Source organism: Emys orbicularis, chromosome 5, assembly GCF_028017835.1.
Source record: "Emys orbicularis isolate rEmyOrb1 chromosome 5, rEmyOrb1.hap1, whole genome shotgun sequence".
NCBI classification, from domain to species: domain Eukaryota; kingdom Metazoa; phylum Chordata; order Testudines; family Emydidae; genus Emys; species Emys orbicularis.
In genome coordinates, this window is record NC_088687.1 from 8,277,098 (window position 1) to 8,304,309 (window position 27,212).

General features: G+C 44.6%; 1 protein-coding gene across 5 annotated transcripts in view; it reads right to left on the reverse strand.

The window, feature by feature from the left end:
* The window catches only part of EPHA5 (EPH receptor A5), a 309,701-nt gene that overhangs the window by 24,408 nt on the left and 258,081 nt on the right, over positions 1–27,212 (reverse strand). For all 5 annotated transcript variants that reach the window (XM_065404779.1, XM_065404782.1, XM_065404780.1 and 2 more), the window contains 6 exons: positions 23,878–23,945; positions 21,091–21,216; positions 19,275–19,460; positions 10,485–10,546; positions 8,165–8,374; positions 5,735–5,884 (listed from right to left, as the gene is read on the reverse strand). In XM_065404779.1, coding sequence (XP_065260851.1) covers positions 5,735–5,884; positions 8,165–8,374; positions 10,485–10,546; positions 19,275–19,460; positions 21,091–21,216; positions 23,878–23,945 — 802 coding nt within the window. The remainder of the gene's footprint in view (positions 1–5,734; positions 5,885–8,164; positions 8,375–10,484; positions 10,547–19,274; positions 19,461–21,090; positions 21,217–23,877; positions 23,946–27,212) is intronic.

Below are 27,212 nucleotides of genomic sequence, written 5' to 3' on the forward strand. Positions count from 1 at the left end.
CCTCTTTTCCAAGATGCATTTGTGAAATTCATTCAATGTCCAGCAGGATGTAGCTAAATTAATTTTCTCCCTTTTTTTTTTTTTTTATAAAGGGTTCTAGAAAATGTCCATGTCTGAAATGTTCACTATCCACAAGAGTGATTCCTCTGGTGGTGGAGTGTTATCTTGCTGACTCCATATTGAATCCTAGTTCATAGCTTGGCATTTACCTAACACCTGTGGCATCCCAGTGCATTTGTATTAAAGCCAGTTAGAGCTGCTTACTGCAATGGCAGAAGAGACAAACTTGGGACCAAATTTCTGCATTCTCTGCATTGGGCATGGCAGAAAGTTTGTGTATTAGATTGGGATAATCCCCTGGTAGGTGTATGTAGTGTTTTAAGGGACGACTAAGAGGGGATATGATAGAGGCCTATACAATCATGACTGGTGTGGAGAAAGTAAATAAGGAAGTGTTATTTACTCCTTCTCATAACACAAGATCTAGGGATTACCAAATGAAATGAATAGGCAGCAGGTTTAAAACAAACAAAAGGAAGTATTTTTTCACACAAAGCACAGTCAACCTGTGGAACTCCTTGCCAGAGGTGTGAAGGCCAACATTATAACAGGGTTCAAAAAAGAACTAGGTAAGTTGATGGAGGATAGGTCCATCAATGGCTATTAGCTAGGATGGGCAGGAATGGTGTCCCTAGCCTCTGTTTGCCAGAGGCTGGGAATGGGCGACAGGGGATGGATCACTTGATGGTTACCTGTTCTGTTCATTCCCTCTGGGGCACCTGACATTGGCTACTGTTGGAAGACAGGATGCTGGGCTAGATGGACCTTTGGTCTGACCCAGTATGGCCATTCTTATGTTCTTCATCGTAAACTTCCTTTAAGTAAGGTAGCAACTGAGATGGAGAGACTTAAGGGCATGGTTGCTCTGAGTCAGCAAAATAGCACAACTGTCTGCCTGGCTGAATGCTTTCTCTGCCCTCTTTGCTATGTGTGACGGTAAGATACTGTGAGGTTCCTTCTTTGCTTGGATGTTACCGCTGAGCAGGAAGGACAGATAGGATTGTTCCGTGCGGCAGGTGATCACACAGTCGCTTATGGCGAAAGAGTTGCTAGATAAAATAAGGGAGAAGCAGGAGTCTCCAAAGGAACTTTTACGGTCAAGGTAATTGCTAACGCCAAAAGGACAAGACCACTTTCTTTTAAACATTGGGTCTCCTGTTCCCCTCTGTGTGTTGGGGAGAGGTTGCCGCCATGGAGAAGGGGAGTTTTGCCCATGTGACATGCTCCCTTCATCCCAGAAGTCTCTCTGCAGACGTGGGGCAGGTAGAAAGGGGCAGTGATCAAATGCCTGCTGGTCTCTGCTAGAGTCTTCCCAACCTATCTCACGAAGTTCCTAGAGCCAGAGGACCTGTATTTTTCTTCCACATTGTGAAGCCCCCTTTAGAACTGCCTTTGAAGCCTAGCTCCTGCATTCGGTACTGTCCAGGGATATGTAGGAACCAGGCAGCAAAGAGTAGGCAAGGGGAATTGGAATGAATACCTCCTGCAGCCCCTGGGACCCATGTGTATCTTGGGGGATCTGTGGATGAATGGAGTGCAGCTTCTTCCTGGGCTATGGGATTCAGACCAGGGCCGAATTCAAAGGGAACTCTGTGGATTTTGTTTTCCAGGCTTCTCTCTCCCCTACAGTGATTATCCTGGCTTGGAGGTAGGATGGTACCCGGCATTTCTTACAATGCTGGCCTTAAAAGTAATACAGTCCCAGCTTTGAATCCTATTCATTCCGCTCTCTATGCAAGGAAATGGGAATTTGCTATTGACTGAAAATCATATGTCAGAAAAAAGCCAAACATCTAACTCATGAGACAATAAGAAAGCAGCTCACCAGCAGAATTATGAGAACTGGTCTGGTATTCTAGTGACCAGTCACTACTCAATCATGCCTATAGTGAGAGTCATGTAGGGCCAGATTTTCACAAAAGCTCAGCTCTCAGTTAGGCACCTAAGTAATGGGGCCAACTTTTCCAAAGCAGCTCCCTTTGAGGATAATGACGGGCGCTGAACCATCTTGAAAACCTGTCCCCTCCTTTAGCTACATACCTAAATGGAAGCTGAGCCCCTTTGGAAATCTGTCTCCGCTTGGGGGTTCTGAGCACTTTTGAGAACGTCAGGGTAAGTGAAGCATGCAAATGTCATGAAAGGCCCCATAGTGTCTATGCATTACCCTACAGTCATTAATCACTTGACCGCTTGCTTTTACTTATGCAGAACCCCTGCTTGGTTCAACGTGCAGGCTGGAGTGTGTGCGGAGAGTGAGGCAGGATGCACCAACTTATTTTTAAACAACTTACTAAGGCCGAAGAGGACAGCAGCACACACAGCAAAATTGCTGCTGTCACTTCACGATATAAAATCATTTATTTCCCCGATGAAAATTAAATTGATATTCTATCTATCCATCACATTGATTAATTGTACCATACTATATTTTATTACATTATTTTTTAATCTTCACTGAATACTACACTGCCCCCTCCATTCACTGTGGGCTGGATCTATTCCTGGGTGTTATATCTGCATAGCACCAGGGAAGTCAATAAAGCTATGCTGCTTTGCATTACCTGAGGGCCTCACCCACTGTCTGACCTGCACACTGAATTCATTCCCGTGCAGCTGCTCCCCACAGAGCACAGAGATTGTCATGCTTCTCCCGGAAGCCCTTGCTCACTCCCAGTCAGATGCCTCAACGGAGGCAGTGCACAACCTGAGTTTGTTTTCTCTAAGGTGCCACAAGTACTCCTGTTATTTTAACCTGAGTTAAGGCATCCGGCGGGGAGCAAGCAAGGGCTTCTGGGAGCAGCAGGCTACATACATCCCTCTGTGTGCTGAGGGGAGCAGGTGCTGCTGTTGTCTGTGGGCTGCTGAGTGTGAAGGCAACCAGGACAAGAGAAGTCCTGTTGCTGGGATCCCAGCGGAAAGGGAGCTAGGGAAAAGGGTCTGTGGGAAAGCCAGGGTGGTAAGTAGCTATGGAGTGGAGAGCCGCTCCTCTGTATAGAGGCTGGAGCTGGAACCTGGGATACAGGGAGGGAAGGGGTCCCTCAACGCCTCAGCTGTGCCACCCGAAGGTGGGGAGGGAAAACTCTTCACTCCAGGGGTGGAGGGTCTGGCTTGAACCCCAGCAGCAATGGGGCGAAAGGACAAATTTTGTTTAAGACTTCTTAGTCCCTGGTAGCACCTTGTGTTTTGACCGGCCTGTGGAAGCCTGCTGTTCTTAGTGACACTACAGCACACATGCTTCCAGCTGCCAGAGAGATACATACACCTGCTCACAGTGGGACTGATGTGACAGGTAGGCCTTGTTCTGGCTCTCTGCACATGGGTGGTTTCACCCTGACGGAGGCAGGGGCCCTGACTCTGGCCCCAAGTTTGCAGAGTGGTTTGAGTTACTTTAGAATAAAAAAAAGCTCTATTATACAGGCAAGCTACTGCAGTAAAAGTGAAACAAGGTAACCATCTTGGGCCTGATGCAACTCCCATTCATTCAAGTTTCCTTGACTTAAACAGCGGTTGGACTGGTCCCTTGGATTGATATCCCCGGACGTTTCTTTGAACTCCCTGAAAACGACAGGACTTGAGTTTGCAGCATTTAACCGAAACATTTGGTTTGCTTTAGTGTTACTCCTCTCTCTCACCACAGGGATAAAATGATGGTGCTACAGCTGGCATATGTTCTGCAGTGACTAAAATGTGCCAATCTGATGGTACATTGATTTAAAGCACAACCTTGCAGGATACTGAGCATTCTCAGTAGGCGCTCAGCACCTCATGGGCCCAAGCCTCTGTTCCATTATTATTACTTATTTGTATTACCCTAGCACCTAGGAACCCAGCCATGGTCCAGGACCCTTCTGTGCTAGGTGCTGTACAAACAGAACACAAAGACAGGGCCTGCTCCAAAGACCTTACAATCTAAGTAGACTCATAGAATCATAGACTTTAAGGTCAGAAGGGACCATCATGATCTTCTAGTCTGACCTCCTGCACAACGCAGGCCATAGAATCTCACCCACCCACTCCTGTAACAAACCCTTGACCTATGTCTGAGCTATTAAAGTCCTCAAATCGTGGATTAAAGACTTCAAGGTGCAGAGAATCCTCCAGCAAGTGACCCGTGCCCCACACTGCAGAGGAAGGTGAAACCCCCCCAGGGCCTCTGCCAATCTGCCCTGAAGGAAAATTCCTTCCGACCCCAAATATGGCGATCAGCTAAACCCTGAGCATGTAGGCACATATAGCCCTAGAGTGTATGGCCCCATTGTGCTAGGCATTGTCTACGTACGATGAGAGATCATCCTTATTTAGGGTACATCTATACTACCCGCCGGATCGGTGGGTAGTGTTCGATGTATCATGGATCGATTTATCGCGTCTCATCTAGACGCGATAAATCGATCCCTGGATCGACACCTGTACTCCACCTTAGCAGGAAGAGTAAGCGGAGTCGATGGGGGAGCCGTGGCGGTTGACTCGTCGCCGTGAGGATGCCCAGGTAAGTCTAACTAAGATACTTTGACTTCAGCTACACAAATAACGTAGCTGAAGTTGCGTACCTTAGCTCGAACCCCCCTCCCCCCCCCGCTAGTGTAGCCCAGGCCTTAGACTTCAAGCTCTTCAAAGCAGACAAGACAAAGGGTCGGAGGGGAAAGAGCGATGAAATGTCATGCTCATGGTTAATGGCAGAGGCAGGAAGAGGATCTAGGTTAAGAGTCCTATCCATTACACCGCATCACCTCCCTTTCTCTCAAGGAAGCAAGCACTCACTAATACAGACGGATCTCGAAAATTAAGCTATACTTAGGTAACTTTGTTTTCAGTTTTTGCTGATTTTTACTGAAAATTCCCCAGGTTTTACAAAAAATAGCAAGTTTTTACTGATTTTTCACCCAAATTTCGGACCATTCAAGTATATGGAAATATGGATTATGTTAAGAAAATCCAATCCATGACATTAGGTGGATGTGTTTATGTTACTAATAAATTAGTCTAAGTGTAAATGTGAGCTGGCTGCTAAAGTAAGGCAAAGTAATATAAAATACATATGCATACCCATGTATATGTACTATTCATGTACAGTTCATGAAATAAACCACAGCTTACACTGCTTTTATTTGAAATACTCTTACTTTTATCTATTTGTTGCTTTTTTCCTCTCCTCCTGTCCCCCAAGATTAACCTCAATATTTAGCCAGAAAACTGTGAAGTTAATTTTTCATACTGATTTTTACTGATTTTTTAATTTTTATAATAAACACTGATACATTCCCACTAAATTTTAAATGAAATAAAAATGAAGACCAAAGGGCTTTTGCTATAGTTGACTGGACAAGTTTGTAAATGTAGCTGAAATTATGTCATTTATCAATAGGCATCCTTTGGCAGACCTTCATCTTTAAACATAATACTGATGGACTCTGATAATAACCACATCAGTGGCACTACAGCAGTCTGCCAAGGGAGACAGTCTTTACTCCATGCAGACTTACTTCTCTTTCTGCAAAGCTTGTTTTGAGCCGCTGCATAAAAGGACATTCAATAAAAGAAATTTCAGGGGGAAAGCAAAATCATTTCACTGGGCTTTTTAAAAGCAGCTGTCACTTTCAGACTGAAAACACTGTGCCAGTTCTGTCTCCGATAGCAAGAGACTTGTCATACAGTGGCTTTGGCAAGTACTTACATCTTGATTGGTCATCTCCCAGTAGGGCCTCTCTCCATAAGACACTACTTCCCACATCACTATCCCATAGCTCCAGACGTCGCTGGCCGAGGTGAATTTGCGGAAGGCGATGGCTTCTGGGGCTGTCCATCTGATTGGGATCTTCCCTCCCTTGTGTGAAAAAAAACAGAAGGGGGGGGGGAGAAAAGCAACATTTCTTACAGCATCGAGGGAGATTTTTTTCTGTTCCTGAATGATGCTGGAAAGAGATGTAGAATTTTAAAGTAAATCTGCTTGACAGCATGGGGCCTTTCTCCATATTATCTCAGCCCATAAGCATTTGCAGCTGACTACTAATTGGCTGACCTGAAGGGTTGTTGTTTAAATTCCATTTGAATGCTGGAACACGTTTAACATCCACATCTCCGTTACGTTGCGCTGGTTGGTAGGGGGAAAAGCCAAGTGCTCCAGCAATCAATACAGTGAACTTTCAAGAGTTTCTGACAGCAAATGGGGAAGGAACAAACACCTTAAAAACTCTAGGTGACTCTGGCGTAATGTGAACCTCATGCAAATTACAGGGCAGGAGGCTGGATTTTATTTTACAGATCTTTGACCCCAATCCTGCAGTTGGAACCAGGTAGGTGGGCCACTGAAATCAACAAGGTTCCACATGAATGCAAAGTCAGCCAGTGCAAACTTGATTGCAAGATAGAGGCCTACATAAGAGATGGGAAGACCAGATGAGTGACAAAAACATCAATGATTCCTTCTCTCTTTGATTATTATTGATTTTTTGTAATATTTCTTGCATAACTAATGTCTCCCTGCATATATCTAGGGATTTCAGATTTAGGGATTTCTCCCTGCTTTCTAATTTTTCGATGTTTAACTTTATGCAAATTATAATAATACTTTAATGATAATATAAATCATCTCTAAGATATTCAGGATTAAAAAGAGGATTTTAGTCAGGGTTTAAAGAATTGTTTTCCTTGAATTATATCAAAATAGGCCCCCCTTTGAAGGCCCTTGCTCCCAGGAACGAGCTACCTGCAAGGCTGGGGGATATTCAGGGAACCTCTTCAAACAATTTTTACCTCTGCAAAAACAGTAAAATTTGGGGTATATTTTTAGAAAACCTTATTCTCACAATTTTTCTTCAGTGAAGCATTATTAGTTCAAACCTTAAGCCAGTGGGGGCCAGATTCTTAGCTAGTGCCACTCAGCATATCATAACTGTTTATCCCAGATGAAGATCTGGCTCCAAGAAACCCTTATATGCCTAACTAGGTTCTGATCCTCCAATGTACAGGTAGACTCCAGTTGCCAACATTTTTCCAGGGTGAAATCTCCAGATAAGGTGTTGGCTCTGAGTTACTGGAGGGTTCTGAGCACAGATGGTGAATTTATGTTACATACACTATGATACTTTAATCATATGTGTAAAAAAAATTACATCTGTTTGCATGAAGCTCTGTGGGATTTCTTTTGTTGGTCTGCAAGGGTCTGTTCTTGATTTTTGTTGCCTGGGTTCGAGCTGCCTGCCTCTAACAAGTTCTGTCTCAATGAGCAAGGCTACTCTGGACCTCCCGAAACATGGGATGGGCAGCACTCGTAGCCTATCAGTCACATGGCGTGGCCGCCTGCCTCCTGTGCCTAGGACCTGCCCATGTTTTAACCACAGAATCCCAACTTGGCTTTTCACTCTGGAGAAAGAAGTAACATGGATGGGCTTAGTTCACACCCCTTTTTCACTCCCTTTTGGCTCTGTATCACTTCCCTTTCCAGGTCATACTATATTCCAACTATATTCAACAGGCAAGGGCCAAAAAGGAGCTTAACTTTAGACTTCTACGTCCATATTTAGGTATCTCAATAAGCAGCCTGATATTTCACAGGTGTTGACCACCCAGCAGTCCTCTCTGAAGACAATAGGAACAACCGGGGTGCTGGGTGCTTTTGAAAATCAGGCAATTACTTAGTTGCCAAAATATACGAGCCTAGTGTTAGACTCCTATTTTTTAAAATAATCTCAGCTGCATTACCTCATTTCTCACACCGATGCAAAGTTACGCCTACTCCAGCTAACGAGTGCATTTTCTGTTACAAAATAGAGTAAGTCAACTGAAGCCTGCCCAGGATTGAGCCGTCAGATAAACTCTCCCCACACCTGCCCTCTTCTGTGTGCAGCTGTTTTTTATGACAACGTAGAGCCCCATTTTCAAAAGAGCTCGGCACCCAACAGCTCCTGTTTAGGCCCCTACATATACAGCCAGATTTCAAAAGAGCTCAGGGCCAATGTAGGCACCTAAGTGAAATGACGCCTGATGGACACTGAGCCCGTTTCAAAATCCGGCTCCAACTGCAAGTGTGAGCACTTTTGAAAATGCCACTTGGCCGTTTCCCTCATTTCCTTTAGTTCAATGGTCCAGTATCCTCAGAACCTACCCTTGTTGTGTACGCTGCTTCAGGGTCATCTTCTAGGACTCTGGACAGTCCGAAGTCAGACACTTTGCACACTAAATTGCTGTTGATGAGGATGTTTCTGGCAGCAAGGTCTCTATGTACATAACCCATGTCTGACAGGTACTTCATGCCTGACGCAATGCCTCTCAGCATCCCAACCAGCTGAATGACAGTGAACTGCCCATCGTTCTTCTGCAAAGATAAGGGGAGATTTCAATGACAGTGTGCAGTGTTCTTCACACCCTGAGTTACACACATGCACAAATAACAGAGTCAGGGGCAAGTCTCATGCAAAGGCAAATAGGTGAATTCATAACTAATGACCATGATGCTCTGGCCCAGAGGCTCCTGAAGGTGTCATAGTTTGGAATAGTGATCTCTAAAGACTAAGCTGAGACAACAGAGTTCTTAACTCATGATTAGGGAATTACCTAATGTAACACTTATAGTGTATACACATATCTATGTAAGCAGGGTCAGAATGAATTCTCCCCTGACAGCTAGCTAGGAGAGGGAGAGACTTCAGGAACAAACTGTATTTACATGAACGCACCTATTCTGCTTAGATATCCAGCAGCTAGAGCGGTGTTGCTCAAAGTAATCAACTTTGGCTGGTGTTGGGTTACAAATCACTTTAGTACTGAATGCAGGGATAATGAAATGCTGTTATCAATGGTGCTGTCATTATGGTATGAATAAAGGGGAGGAGAACTGTGCTTAACCTGTCCCAAATGAGGGGGTCACCCTCAGTTAAAAAGACCCCAGTAAGCCAGGGGCTCAAATGCCAGACCCTGTGAAAGTAAGAGGGGTGAGGACTCTCCCCAAGGGTCCCCAGTCTGGTTAAACCTGTTCCTCTCCACTGTTCAAAGAAAAGGCTAAATAGACTTCATTAGGAGCCTCTTTGTTACTTTAAATGCTCAATCAGAGCTGAAATCAGTTGTGGTGGGACTGTGTGTCTGCCCAGCCTGCTAAGAGCTAAAAATCACTAAGGACTTGTCTACACTGGCACTTTACAGCGCTGCAACTTTCTCACTCAGTGGGGTGAAAAACCACACCCCTGAGCACTGCAAGTTTCAGCTATGCCCCTCGTGGAGGTGAGTTTTTATATATGCTGCGAGAGCTCTCTCCCACCACTGGTGCCGTGACTACACAAGGCACGTTAAAGCACTGCCATGACCAGCACTTTAACGTTGCTAGTGAAGATGTGCCCTAAGAGACTGACCTGCAGAGGTCACAGTGGAGACCCAGGTGGCAACAGAAGTTGACTGACTGATGGGCGGCCGGCAGGACCGGCTGTGAGAGCGGCGAGCAGGTGGCTGGTGAGGTGGCCAGTAGAACGAGTGGCTGGCAGGGCGGCCAACGGAACAAGCAGCTTGCAGGGTGGCCCGAGCGGCTGGCAGGGCAACCAGCCAGAACAAGTGCTCAGATGGTGGAGCAAGGAAGGTGCCTTCTTCCCCGGGTGGGAGGTGAACTCACACAGATGCACCTCTGAACCCGGGGTCCCCGCTGACCAAGGACAACCACTGTGAGTGGGGTATGGTGAGGAAGCAGAGGCGGGCACGGGGAAAGGGACTTTTGGTTGTAGAACTCAAGAACATGAGGCAGAAGGCACTGCCCCACGCACTCTGGGGTGGGTGTCCTGCTCACAGTTTTATGGTTATGAATCCTGCTTGTGTCATTTTCCCTAATTAATGTCGGGTGACTTCTCTCCTTTCATTAAAAGTTTTTTTTCTACACTCAGACTCTGTTCTTGTGAGTGGGGGAGTATTGGCTCGAGCCGGTTCTGTGTTGTAAGGAACCCCTAGATATTGAACCGGCCCTGGTTGCTGCCGGCTCCACCTGGCAGAAGGGTTACATATGTAAAAACCCCATGGGTGACAATCCCTCCGAATCAAGGTTGTAAACAACATAGGTCACATGCAACCCCCCTCTCTCCCCCCCGTGTGTCTTGCCCACATGATCTAATCCTCACTACTGACAAAGTGCCATCAAAACACATGTAAATCTTTACTCCACAGGGTCATTTGGAGGGTTGGTGCCAAAATGCAGCTGTGTAAAGGGAGGCATGAAAACCAGTGCTTTTCGATGCAGAGCTCCTCAGAGAAAGAAAAAGAATATTTTGTATTTTGTTGTTATTCTATTTATTTGTTGTTATTTTATTTATTTGTATTGTGGTAGATGGAGCTAGGACTTGTGGAGCTGTAACTTCATCAGCACTTCACAGTATTTCTCAAGGGGAATGACCTTTACAGGAGACCCCACTGTCCGCCAAGAAAAACCATCTGAGCATTTTGAATCTTACCTTTAAAAATGTGTCGAGAGAGCCATTTTCCATGTACTCTGTCACTATCATTACTGGCTTACCTGAAAAAAGGAAGATCACAAGTTTATTAGCTGCAATTCATCTAAAAGAACCCCCCCCGAGTTTGTCCACTCTGATTCTTAATGTGCACACACAGCCATGCTGAACCCATCTGTCAATCACAGATGTGTACAGTTACACAGCGAGAGACAATCCCTGCCCCAAAGAGCTTCCAGTCTAAATAGACAAGACTTGCAATGGGTGAGATAAAGGAAATATTGTTATCCTCACATTAGAGATGGGGAACTGAGTCACAGAGAGGTTAGGTGATAAGGTCACACAGGGATTCAGGAGAAGGGCCAGAAATTGAACCAGATCATGAGTCCAGCCCAGGGCCTTAACCACCAACTCAGCTTCGTCTTTTCTCCTTGAGTGAGCTGAAAGTCTGTGAAACGTGCTGTGCCCGAAGGAACCCAGGTTCCATTGCACAAGATGAAACTTCCCAACCATTGTGGGGAGCTAAGTAGATGGAGGAGGAGAAGGAAGCAGAGTGGCCACTCTTGCGGATGTTGAACTGTATGAGGTACTGAAGAACCTCTGCGAAGACCTACCAAAACCGGCACAGAAGGGAGGAAGTAGAACTTCCAATCACAACCCCCAAACCCTCTCCAAGCTCCAACCCAGGGCTGTGTGAAGGAATGTCATCACACACACAGATGCAAAAATGTACTACATGAGGTCTAAATGACGTGACCTCTTGTACAAATGGGTGATATTCATTCCAGGTATCATTCCAGTGATGCTGGGGGGACAAATGTGGCCCAATGATTTGTGCTTCATCATGAGTGTTGCAGGTTCAGAGCGCTCAGTGCTATGCTGCAGCTCTTTTGCCCAGGTGGAACAGTGCTCCAGGTGAAGGCAATAATCAGTGGGAAAAACATGATTGGTGCGTATGTGGAATGCCCGTTGCCCTTTTTTTTTTCAGATAGGTATTTTTTTGATTTTTTAGCCTATGGAACTCATTGCCACAGGATGTTGATGCCAGGAACTTAGTGGGATTCAAAGAAGGATTAGACACTTCTATGGATAACAACAATATCCAGAGTTAAAATAGCAACTACATTTAAAAAAATACTTACGCTTTAGAGTTTAAACCAATCTCTAACTAGTGGAGGCAGATCATCATAACTGCCTACTAAGGGTTTTTTGTTTACTTGTTTGTTTTTTACACTTTCCTCTGAAGTACCAGGTGCTGCCCACTGTTAAAGACAAAATACTGAAGTAGATGGACCATGATGCGTTAGACTATAGCAGTGTTTCCCAAACTTTGGACGCCGCTTGTGTAGGGAAAGCCCCTGGCGGTCCGGGCTGGTTTGTTTACCTGCCGCGTCCATAGCTCCGGCCGATCGCGGCTCCCACTGGCCGCGGTTCTCTGGTCCAGGCCAATGGGGGCTGCTGGAAGCGGCGGCCAGTACGTCCCTCAGCCCGCGCTGCTTCCAGCAGCCCTCGTTGGCCTGGAGCAGCGAACCGCGGCCAGTGGGAGCCGCGATTGGCCGGACCTGCGGACGCGGCAGGTAAACAAACCGGCCCGGCCCACCAGGGACTTTCCCTGCACAAGCGGCATCCCAAGTTTGGGAAACACTGGACTATAGGATGGACAAGCTGACTCAGTACACCAGTTTCTGTGTTTAAAAAGAAGTGCACCCAATTACACCCAGGAACCCTGCTAGAGTTGCAATTAGAGCCAGAATTTGGCTGTGGATATTAAGTATACTCTCTACTGAATACGGTAACAGAAAAAGGAAGGATTTTCTCCAGATATGTGTACTGAAAATATGGCCTAATTCAGGGAGTAAGAAAAAAGGTGATCCAAACAAAAGTTCAAAAAAGACTGCGGCCTCCAACAGTTGGTAGGAATAAGAATGTTTTTCCAACTCCATTTGATGAATTTTCATGCCCGAGTCATTTTAATGGTAATTATATATAGTTTTTGCTCAGTTTTTATATCTAATTTCTCGCTAGCTTGCCACAACGAGATAGCAATAATTAGTGTGGCTTGCTCCAGGCCTTGTAAATTCAATGAAATCTTATAAAGAACATGTAAATTATTTTTTATTTAAATCAATTTCCATTAACTAGCATGAAGCACAGACAAAAGAGAAACCATCAATTATTTCTAAACTGCATTACAATGACTCGCGTAGAAATGATCAGCTAAAGCTGCTGCATGTCATAACATGATTATAAAGGTAACTGCTCTTAAAATAATTTCCTATTTTGCTGTTTAAGTTGATCTTAATCTTTGTACATTCCTGTCATGTTAATTGACTAATACATTTGACTAATTTATGGTTTAATAATCTACGTAAATAAACATAATTGTGTATTCATCAATCAAAACACTGAGTGCCATGCAGATACGACCCTGGAGCATTGTGGGTTTGCATTTCTTTAATTTCTTAATGAGCATTGGAGTTACCCCCTTGTATGAGTTAAAGATTTGGCAGCTGTATTATTATTCATATTACTGTGGCAGCTCAGGGCTCTACATGAGATCAGGACCCTGTACAAACATAGTCTCTGCCACAAAAGATCTTACAATCTAAACAAATAAGGACAGGAGAGGAAACAGAGGTGTGGTCACTGGATGATCAGTGGCAAAACTAGGAACAGAACCCAGCTCTTTAGTACTTGAGCCATCAACCCCTTGCCACTGCCGCTCCCTCAACAGTGGTATCGCTCTCGCCATTATAACGACATTTGGTGTTTGTCCTCTGTCGATCTTAGGTGCTTCAGGAAGGAGGGTGTGTATTGTAATCTCCGTGTGCAAGAGGGGGAATCTGAGGTATCGATCGGTGAAGTGACTTGCCCAACATCACATAGCAAGTCTGTGATTGAACTTGGAACAGAGCTCTGTGGCCTCCCTATTCGCTGGACCCATTCGGCTTCCCTGAGTCAAAGTTCGCTACAAAGCCCTAAGACTGTTTGCTGGGAGAACCTCTGACCTGGCGGTCGGCCACCCCTGAAGTGAATGATAAATGATTACCTCTCAGTGAGTGCTCTAACCACTGGTCTATAGAGCGATCCTCAATTGTCCTCCGGCCCAATTAATATTTAATTAATGTGGGATGGCTTGAACAAGAGAGACTGAGGAAGTCCCATATCAGAATACCCCATAGTCAGAGCACTCACCTCAGAGAGGGGAGATGTCAAAAATCCCTTCTCCTCATCAGGCAGAGTGGGGAATTGATATGGGCCCCCTACATCCCAGGCATGTACCCTAACCACTGGGCTAAGGGTTATGAGGGAAGCTCTACAATGCCTAAGTCCCTGTGTAGATCTGAGCCTGTTCGCCTTTAAATCAGTACCAATGGTGACATAGCAGCATCTGCTGGAAACAGCTGTACAAACGTAACTGGATTTCTGCTCTGCTCTCCTACTTCTTCTGTAGGAGCGGGGCAGCGTTTTTTTCCCCCAGAAGAGTGTAGAGCGCTCTTTCCTCCCATTCAAGGAAGAGCTGGCAGAGCACAGCATCCTATAGCGGAAGTACTCAGCACCTTGCAGGACCAGGGTTGGGGTTTCTTTCTTCCAGACAAGTTAAGGCTTGCTCAGGGCCTGGTATATTCCCATTCTGCTATTCTTTGAAAGGTTGTTGGTTTTTAATGTGAAAAAAGTCAGTCTTTTAAATAAAAAGAGCCCGTGAAACTCCCCAAAGCCCCTGCTGTGCGTGTATTACAGCAAGATGTCTCTGTGCATCATAAATGAGTAATTGAAGGTAAAAGACAGGCTCTTCGGTCATAAAATCTCTGCAGACATCGCTGCATTTATGGTGTGCCCCGTTTAAGGACAGATTGCCAAGGACTGTAAAGTTGGGTCCCTTATCTCTGACACTAACAGGCAGTGTTAGAGGAAGGATCGCAGCTCAATCTGACACCACACTGAGGAGTACTACTTCAGGCTCCCAACTTCAGTCTCAATTAGAAGATTTCCTACCACTTATGTTTCATTATCAGTGTGCTGCAAATTGAGAGTAATTGTAGAATAAATTAGCATCATACCAGCCAGCATGAAACTAAAATTACAAACAGAGTGAGATTCAACAAGTGCCGGCACAGGGACAGGGGGGTGGGAGGTCATAGGAGCCTAGATAAGAAAAAGACCCCAAAATCGGGACTGTCCCTATAAAATCGGGACATCTGGTCACCCTAGTCATTTACACAAATGTCAGGCATATACTGGTAGATCAGTGAGAAGGGGCATGAATGTAGCTCAGGCCCTGATCAGCTTTGTGAAGCGGACTTGTCTCTTTGTGGCACCGAGAGACTAAGTGAGAAGCATATGGCAAAGTAGGGAATTGAACCCTTCAGGGAATTTTTACTGATGAGAAAGTGAGGTGCAGAGAAACGATGTGACTTATGCAAGGGCACACAGAAAGCCTTGCTAGAACACAGAATGGAATGCAGGTCCCCCAGTCCCAGGCTAACACCTAACCATTCCTCCGGCCTCCCTCGCATTTGCACAGGGTAAAATGTCACTCCATTGATTTAGCTAGGCACTTACAGGATTCAGGGCCTCTCATTGACTCCCAATAGGGCTTGGGCTCCTAAATCCCTTAGGCAGATCTGAAAAATCTCCCCATGTTTATTATCCAGCATTCACTCTATTTTTCAGATGAATGTGTGCTAATTATGTAAACAATCCAGGACTTTGTTGGGGTTTGTTGTTTATATTTAAAAATTTGGTTTTCTTTAAAAATGGAATTTTAGCCTGATAAAGATCAAGAAAGGGGTCAGTGGCTACAGTTTTGGATGGACTATTGAAAGAGGAGGTAAACATGGTTTTACATTACTTAAATTTAGATTACATTTTGATTTTGAATTTAAATTAATTATTTTCCCTCCAGCTCTTGAAAATTTTGGGGTTTGGGAACTGAACAGACTTTATATATAAAATTTCAACTGAAGTCAACAAACGGGCTTACACCAAGAGTGAGTATGACGTTACCAAGGGACAGGGGACTTGGAATGTAGAAAGCAACAGGTGATCCAGAATTTCATTAGATTATTCAGAGCTTTTTCTTTCAGGATCCTCCCTCTTCTTAAAGAAACAGACTCTTAACGTAAGGTAGGGCAACTCTGGTTCTTTTAGTTTGAAGCTTGATTACATGTGAGCCAAGGGCACTGAATTAAAAACTATGCCTGTAAAATATTCCACTCGCTCCTGAATAGTTGCAGGAATAGTGGCAAGGAAAAGGCATATCCAGAAAGGACCTTAGCTAAGGCCTTAATACAAGTGGAGGCAGTTCACAATGGACCAGAAGCCCAAGAGACTCAGTAGTTGAAGTGCAGTACCAGTGACAGCTCTTATCCACCCATGCAGATCAGCTTGAAGGGACAGAACACAACAACGGAAATAGACCCAGGGTTGACCAAGTTCAGCGAACTCTTCTAAAGCAATTTTTAAACACATTTCTGTGTTAGTTCAGACAACTTCTTTTCTAAGCTATATGGCATACGAAGGGATGCTATTGGTTGTATGGTATGTGTCAGTGTCAGAAGCAAACAAGACAAAGTTAAAGAAATTCAGGGGTGGAGTGGGCAGGGCTAGTATTTTCTGCTTATTTAGTGGTGATTTTCTTACTCTCATATGAATTATAATATATGATGTAACTGATATAAGTACCATATAGATGGAGGCCGATAGATTTGCAGTCAGGAGATTGGTGAACACATGATAACTTGCCTATGGCTGAATTACCTGTCCCCCAATCCCTCTCCCTGAGATTTAATTTCACATCCAATCCCCTAAGCAGCTTCAAGGATTTGAAGTCAATGGAAAGATTTGTGCAGATTTCAATGACTTTGGGTCAGACCCTCAAACAGCATTGCTCTAAGAAAAACCAACCCTCCTTCTCTAAATGTGGAATTCTGACCCACAAGTAACACCTATCCAAGGCCCAGGAGGCACAAGACTCAGGCCTGGATCAGACCAAAAAAAAGTCACAGTTTGATTTAGTTGTGGATTGGTCCTGCATTGAGCAGGGGATTGGACTAGATGATCTCCTGAGGTCCCTTCCAACCCTGACATTCTATGATTCTATGATTAAAGTCCAATATTACACATCCCTGTAGGGCTAGACAAAAGAGTTTTCCACCAAGAACCATAGAAGGGTCAAAGAGATCATATGACCTGGCAGATCATGCATTGGCCTGAGACTGTGGTTCTGTTCCCAACTTGGTCAGTGACTTTGGGTTAGCCACTTTAACGGCTCTCTGCCTCAGTTTCCCCATTTGTAATAATGATACTGACCTCCTTTGTACTGACGAAAGTGTTACATAAGAGCTAGGCATTCTCATCATGTTGGTTTTATGCCTAGAAAGGCTATGTAAGGTTAACGCTGAGAGTGTTTGATGTTCTCTTGCTCTGTTGAACTCATGGTACCTAAGGCACCAGGCTTCTCATCCCAGATTCATACCGATAAAACCTCTACACTACGCCTCACAACCATGTAGTCCACGGTTAGTTAGATAGAATTGTTCATTGGATTTTAGCTGTTAAGTGATATATTTTAAAGTTACCTTTCATTGTACTAGTTATATACTTTGTAAATATTAATATAAAGACGAATAAAAAATGGTGCCTATTATTTTTCCTATCTAAATTTTTCTATAGGCAAAACTCAGAAATGGAATGGGTAAATTGGGAGGGTTAGGTTAGACACCAAACTACCTGATTTGCACATGCAAGTGCAGGCTGTGCGTACCCCCAAAGCCATAGGATATTTTTCATTATTTTATTTTTTTCCCTAAATCTTTTAAGAAATTAAATCTAGTACAAACGCAATAAAAAGCGTCGACTGCAAACAAACATCACTTCTCAAAATACTGCAGATAATGTAGATAAGCAAAGATAAAGTGAGTGGCTAGAACTTTTTATGGGCTTTTGTTTTGCAAATCCCAATTAAAATACCTCATTGCTTTAAAAAAAAGAACCATAACATTTGCGAAGCTATCTCTGGTGACTGTGGGATATCACATGATTTTTGCCACAATACCAATAATGTTGGTATTTAAATGGTTCCAACCAACCTTTGAAGTTAACCCTCATTAAGGTGGGTAGACTAAAGTGGGCATTTCTCAGCTGAATAATTTTTTTTTTCCTGCAAGGCTGAGTTAAAACTAAATAGGTTAATATTGTTAAAGCCCTTTGCAACAAAAAAAAAAGGCTACAAATAGCTTCCTTTAATGAAGCTCAATTTTTGCTGGAAACAGCCAAAAAATCCTGCAAATGATTAAAACTGGATGCCTGACCCCCCACTATTGTAAATCTGCAAAGCGCCAGATAAAGCTGGTTTATACCAGCTGGGGGATCTGGCTCAACATCTTTAACCCTATAATCTCAGTTTTGTTCAAAAACTTCGTTTGGACTTGAACATTTCCATGCTTATTTTCAGACCAGAAACAATTTGTCTGAAGCAAACCATTCAAGCTGTTTTGGAGTGAAAAGCCAATAAAAACTTAACGTCTTCCTGATATTTGCAAAAGACAAACAAGCACAACCCTTTTGTGTGTCTCTACAGCTCCCATATGGGCTGGTTGTTCAAGTTCAGAGGTCTCATCCATTCAGTCCATCTTAAAATCTGGAGTCTGGAACAAAACTGGTCTGAAGAAATTATTTAAGGTTATTTTGCTACCCGACCAGTTAGACTCCAGGGGCATTGGTACTGGGATTATAGTCAATGATTTGACAATCAACCTTTCCCCAGGAACCCCACACACTCCTGCTCCCAGTAAGGTGGATTTCTATTACTCCTGGCACTGCTAGCAGTTCTAGAGGGAGCTTGTGTTACAGTATATCTACATTGCAATCAGAGGTGTGACTGCAGCATGTGTAGACACACCTGAGCTAGCTTTGATGGCAGTAGCTTGAGTAACAACAGCAGTGAAGCCAGGTCGTAGCACAGGTTGTACAAGCCCACCTGGGACCCTGGGTATGTATTCGAGTGACCAGTCTGTGCTCATAGAATCATAGAATCTCAGTGTTGGAGGAGACCTCAGGAGGTCATCTAGTCCGACCCCCTGCTCAAAGCAGGACCAATTCCCAACTAAAGCAGCTCCAGTGATACGGTTCTGATTATAATGTAGACACGCCATTAGTTAAGGTTATTCAGAGTCCTACCCTGTTCAGATGTGCTTCTACCCCACTCCCCTGCTACCAGAGCTCCTACTGGCATCTTTTATCCCCAGTAAAGGGGCCACTCAGTGCAACAAAAATAAGTCTACTCACAGCACTGCAGGCTGGGAACTTGCTGCATTATTTAACTGCATCACAACAGAGTGGGAGGAAGGAAGGGAAAGGTGGAGCATGGCACCATCCCATAGTGTTCTGGGTAACCCAGCTAATCCAATCATGACAACTTTCCTGAAACACTACAACTTAGAAGACCTGTGTTCTTTTCCCAGCTCTGGTCACTAACTGGCTGGATGACCTTGGGCAAGTCACTTCACCTCCTTATGCTTTGTCTTGTCTAAATAGCTTGTAAACTCTTCAGGATTGGGAGTACCTCTCATTGTGTGTGTACAGTACCTAACACAATGGGGCACATTGTGCATTTTTTAGTTTGTAGTTTTAGTAACTACAATGTTCCTTCCTGGCTGTTTTTGTGAGAGATGACAAGTTTAGCAACCTTTATTTTAAAGTTGAACAAGTTCTCCTGACTCCCGGGGTTATAACTAATATCAACCCATTTGCTTCATCAATGAGCAGAAGTCTACAGCAGCGGGTACGTACTTTTTGTGACAACACCTTCCAAGTGAATGATATTGGGATGGTCAAACTGTCCCATGATGCTTGCTTCCCCCAGGAAATCTCGTCTTTGCTTTTCAGTGTAGCCCACTTTGAGGGTTTTTATGGCCACTGGAAACTCGCGTTTTCCAGGCAGTTTCAGACGCCCACTACAAACTTCCCCAAATTCACCTGAAGAGAACAAAGTAAATAATTAGTGTATGTCTGAAAAGCACCTTGCACATTTATGGACATTTCAGTACATTAGTAACAATAAATGATGGTTAATGATAAACAAGGATGACATACATACATGATAGTAACTCAAGAAGGGACAACTACAATTATATAGTCTGACCGCCTGAGTAACACAAGCCATAGAATTTCATGCCCTCAAGATTGTTCTAGAGGCCAGAATCTTGTGGCCAGAATCTTGTGGAATTGGTCCTGCTTTGAGCATGAGTATATCTTTTAGAAAGACACCCAGCCTAGTTTCACAGACTCCAAGTGATGGAGAATCTACCACATTCCTAGGTAAGTTGTTCCAATGGTTAATGACCCTCACACTTAAAAAGCTGCCTTATTTCCAAATTGAATTTTCCCAACGTCAACATCGGATTAGGTTATGCCTTTGTCTGTTAGATTAAAGAACCCTCTAGTATCAGACATCACTGGAATACATTGCCTAGGGCGGTTGTGGAATCTCCATCATTGAAGATTTTTAAGAGCAGGTTAGACAAACACCTGTCAGGGATGGTCTAGATAATACTTAGTCCTGCCAGGAATGCAGGGGACTGGACTAAATGACCGCTCAAAGTCCCTTCCAGTCCTATGATTCTATGATCTATGATCTTCCTGTGTAGGTAATTATAGACCATGATCAAGTCACCTCTGAACCCTGTCTCGGGTAAGTTAAATAGACAGAGCTCCTTTAGTCTTCATTGTAAGGTGTGAGACAAGGCAGTTGAGGTCAGGTAATATCTTTTAACGGACCAACTTCTGTTGGTGGAAAGTACAGCTTTAGTGCTACACTGAGATCTTCAGGTCTGGGGAAGGAAATCAGAATGTCTGAGCTAAATACAACTTAGAATAGATTGTTAAGCATAAGGGTAACATGTTGTAGGTGGTCACCTGAAAGGAAGTGGACAATTGAGGGTTAGATTGTTATACATAAAAGGTTTGAAGTGGGCAGTTAAGGGTAGCAGACAGTCTGGTGTGTTACAAATTGTTGTCATGAGACATAAAACCAGTGTCCCTGTTAAGTCCGTGGTCTTTGGTGTCTAGCAGAGTTATGAAATTAAGTTCCCAGGCCTGTCTTTTTGAGGTATTGTGCAGGTTTCCTTTGAAGATGTATACTGAAATATAAGATATGGAGCTTTGTGAAAAGTGTTTGCCCATGGGTGACAGGGCGTCTTTGTCTTTTCAATCACTATGCTCTCAGAATAACTCACATAAAAAATGATAGAAAAAAACCAAACACCTCACCTATCTTGTCTCTCTCATATCCTGGGATCAATATGCCTACAGCAATGCAGCAAACAACATTGGAAGGTGTGTTTCCTGCACCACAATTCATTCTCAAAGTTCTTCTCTGAACCCGTTCCAATTTTTCAACAACCTTTTTAAAGTGTGGACCCCAGAACTGGACATGGTATTCCAATTGTGGTCTCACAAGTACTGTATACTAAGGTAACCACTCACAATGGGCATACACAATACAAATATTTGACCGGCCTGTTCTGTGATTTTGAACAGCAATGCAATAAGCTCCTCCAGGATGTTAATGGCAGTTAGAAGATGGTCATTAAACATAGCTCCATACCGGCTCCGATAACTCTTTCAATTGTTATGCATGAAGCTTCAATTTCCTTGGCAAATTCATGGACGGCTTGATTGGGGTCTTCATAGGTATGTGGGTCAATATAAGTCCTTACTCCGGGCAATTTAACTGTAAACATAAATTAAAATTTAAATGGCACATGTAGTGATGGGTGAGGATAATACTAAGCTTGTCTCCTGTGCCGACTTTACTCACACTGGAGAACACTGTGGAGGAAAACTGATTTTCATGCAAAAATTAATAGCTGAACACTTTTTAAATACTTTGTATCTTGAAATGCAAGGCAGGTAAGCACTGCTGGAAAAATGTTACATTGTATTATTTAAGAAGAATATGGTACACACATAACTTTCCTTATTACATTCAAAACCACTGGGGTGATATTCAGCTAAAATGATATACAGACTTATAGGCTATATAAGTGCTGGCCGGAGACAGTAGTTAGAGTGTTAGCCTGGGTTAGTAGATCTCAGTTCATTCCCCTGCACCGCCACAGACCCCTGTGTGACTTGGGTCAGTTATATAGGCCCAGATTTTTAAAGAGACAAGGAGGGTGAGTTAATATCTTTTACTGAACCAACTTCTGTTGGTGAGAGCGTCAAGCTTTCAAGGTTTCACAGAGCTCTTCGGGTCTTCTCCCACACCTGAAGGAGAGCTCTGTGTGAGCTTGAAAGCTTGTCTCTCTCACCAACAGAAGTTGGTCCAATAAAAGATATTATCTCACCCTCCCTGTTTCTCTAATATCCTGGGACCAACACGGCTACAGCAACACTGCATACAACCAGGGCCACCCAGAGGATTCAGGGGGCCTGGGGCAAAGCGGGGGAGCTGTGGCACTTGTACTCACCCGGCGGCGGTCCGCGTCTTCGGCAGCACTGAAGGACCCGCCACTGAAGACCCGGAGTGACTAAAGGGCCCCCCACTGCCGAAATACCGCCAAAGACCCGGACCGCCACCGGGCCAGGGCTTGCGGGTCCACTGCGGGGCCCAGGGCAAATTGCCCCACTTGCCCCCCCCACCCCCCCTCTGGGAGGCCCTGCATACAACAGATTTTTGAAGGTATTTAGGCACTGCTGCACTTAGTGTTGCAAAATCTAACTGATTTAGGAGCCTAACTCTCATTTTCAAAAGGAGTTTAGACCTTCAGGAGCCAACATCCCATTGACAGTCTATGGCATTTAGACTCCTAAGGGCTTAAATCACTTTTGAAAAATGAGATGTAGGTTCCTAAATCCATTAGTCATTGCAACGCTGAGCACATCAATGCTTAATTACCTTTACAAAATTGGATCTTATTCTCAGATCCCCATCTGTAAAACTTGATAATCCTGCCCCACCTCACAGCTATGCTATGACATTAAAAGTCTGTGAGGTGCTCAATGCTATGGAATAAGGACCATAGAGAGAAGATAGCCTAGGTGGACAACCCAGCCAGGGGAAAGGTGGACTGAATGTGAAAGGCCAGCAGGGAAGAAATACGAAGGACCAGATTTTCAAAGGAGCTCAGTTCCCATTTAGACACATGGGGGGAGATTTTTTCCCCTAAGTGATTTGTGCTCCTAATCTTTGAAAATCTCCTCTCTAATTGAGAACAACAGGTGTTGCTGTGTGCTGAGTCCATTTGAAAATCTGGCCCAAAGAAACCATCACCCTCAGGCTGTGGAACTGCAATGAATTATACCTATCACCTAATCAACTACATTAGTTCAAAATAGCATTATCATGAATTAAAAACTGCCCAGATCACATGTTTGCAATACAACACATCTTCAGGGTTGCACTCCTATGTAATAATAATAATAATTAATAGTAATAAATCAGTAATAGGCTTTTTCCATGGAACTCAGGAGGGGGAAGGTACTTTCACAAGAATTATTGTTACTATTATTGTAAGTTTGCTTTGAGAAGCATTAAAGCTACTGGCAGAGTAACTACTCATCCATTTGAGTAAGAGGTTCACAATGCAGTCCTTGAATTGATTGGCTTCCTGCTGCCTGTATTAAATAGCAGTGATAGAGATTTGAATATACTCTAGTGCGGACAAGGTAAAAATGCTTTCGATAAGTAACACCTAGCTCTTATACAGAAGCACTTTTCATCTACAGATCCCACAGCACTTTACAAAAGTTTGGTAAAATCTGACCCTAAATTTATAGAAGGGCTATAATAGTACTTCACATGTTCAAGTCCACCTACAATTGTTAACTAATTAATTCTCACAACATCCTAGTGCGGAAGGAGAAGTATTATACAGCTGAGGAAACTGAGTCAGAGAGCTGAGGTGGGCTAAGTCCACAGTGTTAGCAAAGAGAAAAATCTTCAGGTTCCAAACCTTGTGCTCATGCCTCCAAACTACAAAAGTGTCTGGATTAACCAAGCAAGCTTAAAAATTATGTGCGTCATGTAGTAGAGGATGAGGAATGCAATAAAATTGTTGAGATATTACTGACTAAAAAGGTACGTTATCATGAAATCACTCATTCGGGCCTCAATCCTGCAAAGACTTATGCATATGATTAACTTTACACACCAGTACTCCCACTGAAGTCAATGGGACTATTTTATGCATAAAGTTAACGATGTTCTTAAGTCTTTGCAGGATTGGGGCCTTATTGCATAACAGAATCAACTGATCTCTTTTTCTCCTGGATACCAACTGACCATTTGCTGAAGAAATCTCGATTGTTATTCATTATTCTGAGTACCATGCAACGCCAGAAACAGAAGCTGAGCCACAAGTGCATATATGTATTTTAAAGCTTTACTTACTGTGGCCGTTATGAAAGTGCATCTTTTCTTCTTCTGGATCTTGTTTAGCTTTGCTGTATCCACATCGCCTGGAACAGAATAAGCTTCGATCAATCAGATATCAGAAACCATTTCATTAAGTCAATCATAGGAAGCACAAGAACCCAGAACAGATTCGCAGGGAGCCAATATACCTACGTCTTGCTGCAGAAATGCTATGCCAATGTTATGTCATCAAAATATTCCCCTTTGTCTTTTATTTATTGAGAAGGAGGTTTTTTGAATTTGTCAGAGGGACACTCCCTGGCTCTTATCAGCAGTAGAGCTCAAAATGCTTTACAAAGGAGAGCAGCATCACTATACCCATTCCACAGATGGGGAAACTGAGGCACGGAGTGATGAAATGATTTGCCCAGGGTCACCCAGCAGGCCAGTGGCGGAGCCGGGAATAGAATGCTATTCTCCTGAGTCCCAACGCTGTGCACTAGCCATTAGGCCACACTGCTTCCATCTACAAGGCCCACTGACTTTCAATTGGAAGTGTGCTCCTAAATCCTTTGGCTTTTTTTTTAAATCCCAGCCAAAAATATTGTTAGTTTCACTATTATTAAAAAGAAAGGGATAAGGAGGAACAGGGAAAGACAACTGGCAGGAATGTAATAAAACACAACCGTCCTAGTTAGCATTTATACAGCACTTTTCGATCTCAAACTCTTTACAAGGGAAACCATCTGCCATTATCTGCATCTTACAGATAGGCCAAAAGGAGGGAGCATAAAATGAATGGGACTTGTCCAGGAAAACCTCACAACCTTCACAGATGGTTCATGCATTCCCAGAATTTAGTGGGTTTTCTGGGCAGCTCCAGTCTTTATGCACGGGCGCCATCATACATGCATTCCCCTCTTGTGTGTTAGTCTTACCCGTACAAATCCTGAGATTAGTGTTTGGCTGCTTCTGCCTGGGCATGATCATCACTTGCTTGTGCTGCTCCCCTTCCCTCTAGCTGGTGTTAGTGCTCTAAGATTACGTGGATACCTAAGCTGCTCCCATTATGAAGATGTAATCAATGGAGCACGACATGGGCACAAGGGTGCATGGTGGATGGCAGGATGTATTCTGCACATACAGTATCTAGATGGTACCAGAATTTTTCAAACTCATCACTTATGAACCAAGGATCTGATCCATGTAGGTGGATCCTCCCTATAAAAATCTGCCTGTAAAGTGGAGCACAGGCTGCAGGAGGAAGGAAGGCTACATGTACAAGGCCAGCATGCTTACTGCAGCTGTAGCACCTCTGGCAGGCACCCTGGGTCTCAAACCCATGTGGGAGCCAAGCAACAGCCTTACCCTCTGTACCACCGTACTGCAAGGTTTGATGAGGGAACCGCAGCTAGCACCCCACTGCCAGAGGCTCCTCCCTCTGACTCAGCAGGGTCAGGTGACTAGCAGTGGACTGCTGATTGGACACCATCGGCTATAAAGCTTCCTGTTCCATTCCCACCCCTTGTCTGAGCAACTAGTAGCTAGCCTGGTCTGCTGATGCCGACCAGACTGCTGAGATCAAGTTCCTGCCTCCTTGCCTGGTTCTCGCTCCTGTTTCCTTGCTCTCCAGCTTTGACCCTTCTGGCTTGTGACTTCTAGCTCCCGTTTAACCCTCAGGCATGGCTTCTGCCTCTGCCTCCAGCTATGGCCTACGGCCTGACTCCTCACCACGACCCTGACTCTACTTTAGGCTCTGACCTCTAGGTCAGACCATCCATGTTCTGCACCCTGACGACCTCTGTAAACGGTTCTTAATAAACAGACAGTTTAGCTTTAGAAACATGGGAGTCCTGCTATCCTCCAGCACACGACACATGAAACATGGTGGCCGCAGTCAGTCTAGTGAGACCCACAGTGAGATTAACAGGCCAAGAAACCAGCACTCAGAGCAAAGCAGCAGCTGTGAAACACCCCCCGTCAGTCTACATGGTTGCAAGGGTCCAAGCCACAGACCCAATCGCCACATCAGGGCCTAAGAGTATTGTAAGGAGGCTAGTGGGAGAGTTGGGAGGTGGGGGAAGGAAGGAAGGAGGCTGTAGAGCTCATGGAAACAAAAGGGAGGCAGAGAAGAGAAGTGATAGAGCGGGTGGGGGAAGGGATGTTGAGAGACTACGGTTGGAGTGAGCTGAGGGTGGTGGGGCTGGCAGGTGACAGGGGGAGTCTTCAGTAAGCAACGAACCCCCACAGTGCAGAGCACGACCATGGCCAGGGCCAGCTCCAGCGTTTTTGCCACCCCAAGCGGGGGGGGGAAAAAAAGCCGCGATCGGCGGCACTTTGGCGGCAGCTCTACCGCTGTCGCTTCATTCTTCGGCGGCTATTCAGCGGCAGGTACTTCCCTCCGAGAGGGAATGAGGGACCCGCCGCCGAATTGCCGCCAAAGAGCCAGACGTGCCGCCCCTTTCCGTTGGCCACCCCAGGCACCTGCTTCCTGGGCTGGTGCCCGGAGCCGGCCCTGACCATGGCAATGGTCAGGGGACTGTCACCAGCAGAGGGCAGCTAGCACTGAAATCAGAGGGTAATTTGTAGCCAGGTGGGAGTCATTGTGACGTGGAGTCCTGGGCAGCAGGGAGCCGCTTTTTCTGGTGCCCTGACTCTGTTGCTGGGGCTGCAGCATGAGGCACTTACCAATGGCAAGGGCCTTTATAACCTTGCGCTAGGATGTGTATAGGGGTAGGGTGGTTTTGGGGCAGCCCTGGCTATGTATGTCTAGGGCAGCAGTGGCTAGTCTCTCCGATAGGGGCAGAAGCCTCTGCATTCCCTCCTGGGTCTGCTGATAATGGATATAGGCTGAGACACTTTCCTGATGGTTGGTGGGTCTTTATAACCTGCCTTAGGCTTTACGCATTAGGGAGCGGCCTAGGCCCATGTCTGCAGTCTATCTACCGGTAAACAACATGCTGACATTGTTTTGGAAAGCACTGGGCACGCTGCACCAGCCTCATTAAAATATACACTCATCCTAAAATTCTTTGTCCTCTTTTATAGGCAAAATCAAAATTAACCATTTGTATTTTCCTAAAGATCCACACATTGTCAGCTGTTTATTTTAACATCCAGTCACATGCCACATGGTACCATCAGGTATTCTCTGGCTGGCTGGCTTAGTTGAGCTTCTGCTAGGGAATTATGGGAGTTTGACTTAGTCTCCAACAGTTCCCCTGGGCTTCCCAAAATATCCTAAAAGGCCCTTTGAAATTTCCTAGAATCATCTGCTTAGGGGTGCTGTCCAAGAGATGTGAGACAGTTACCGGAAGGCAGTGAAACTGTAGCGGTGTAGTACAGGAGCAGTGTGGACATGAGGCAAAACT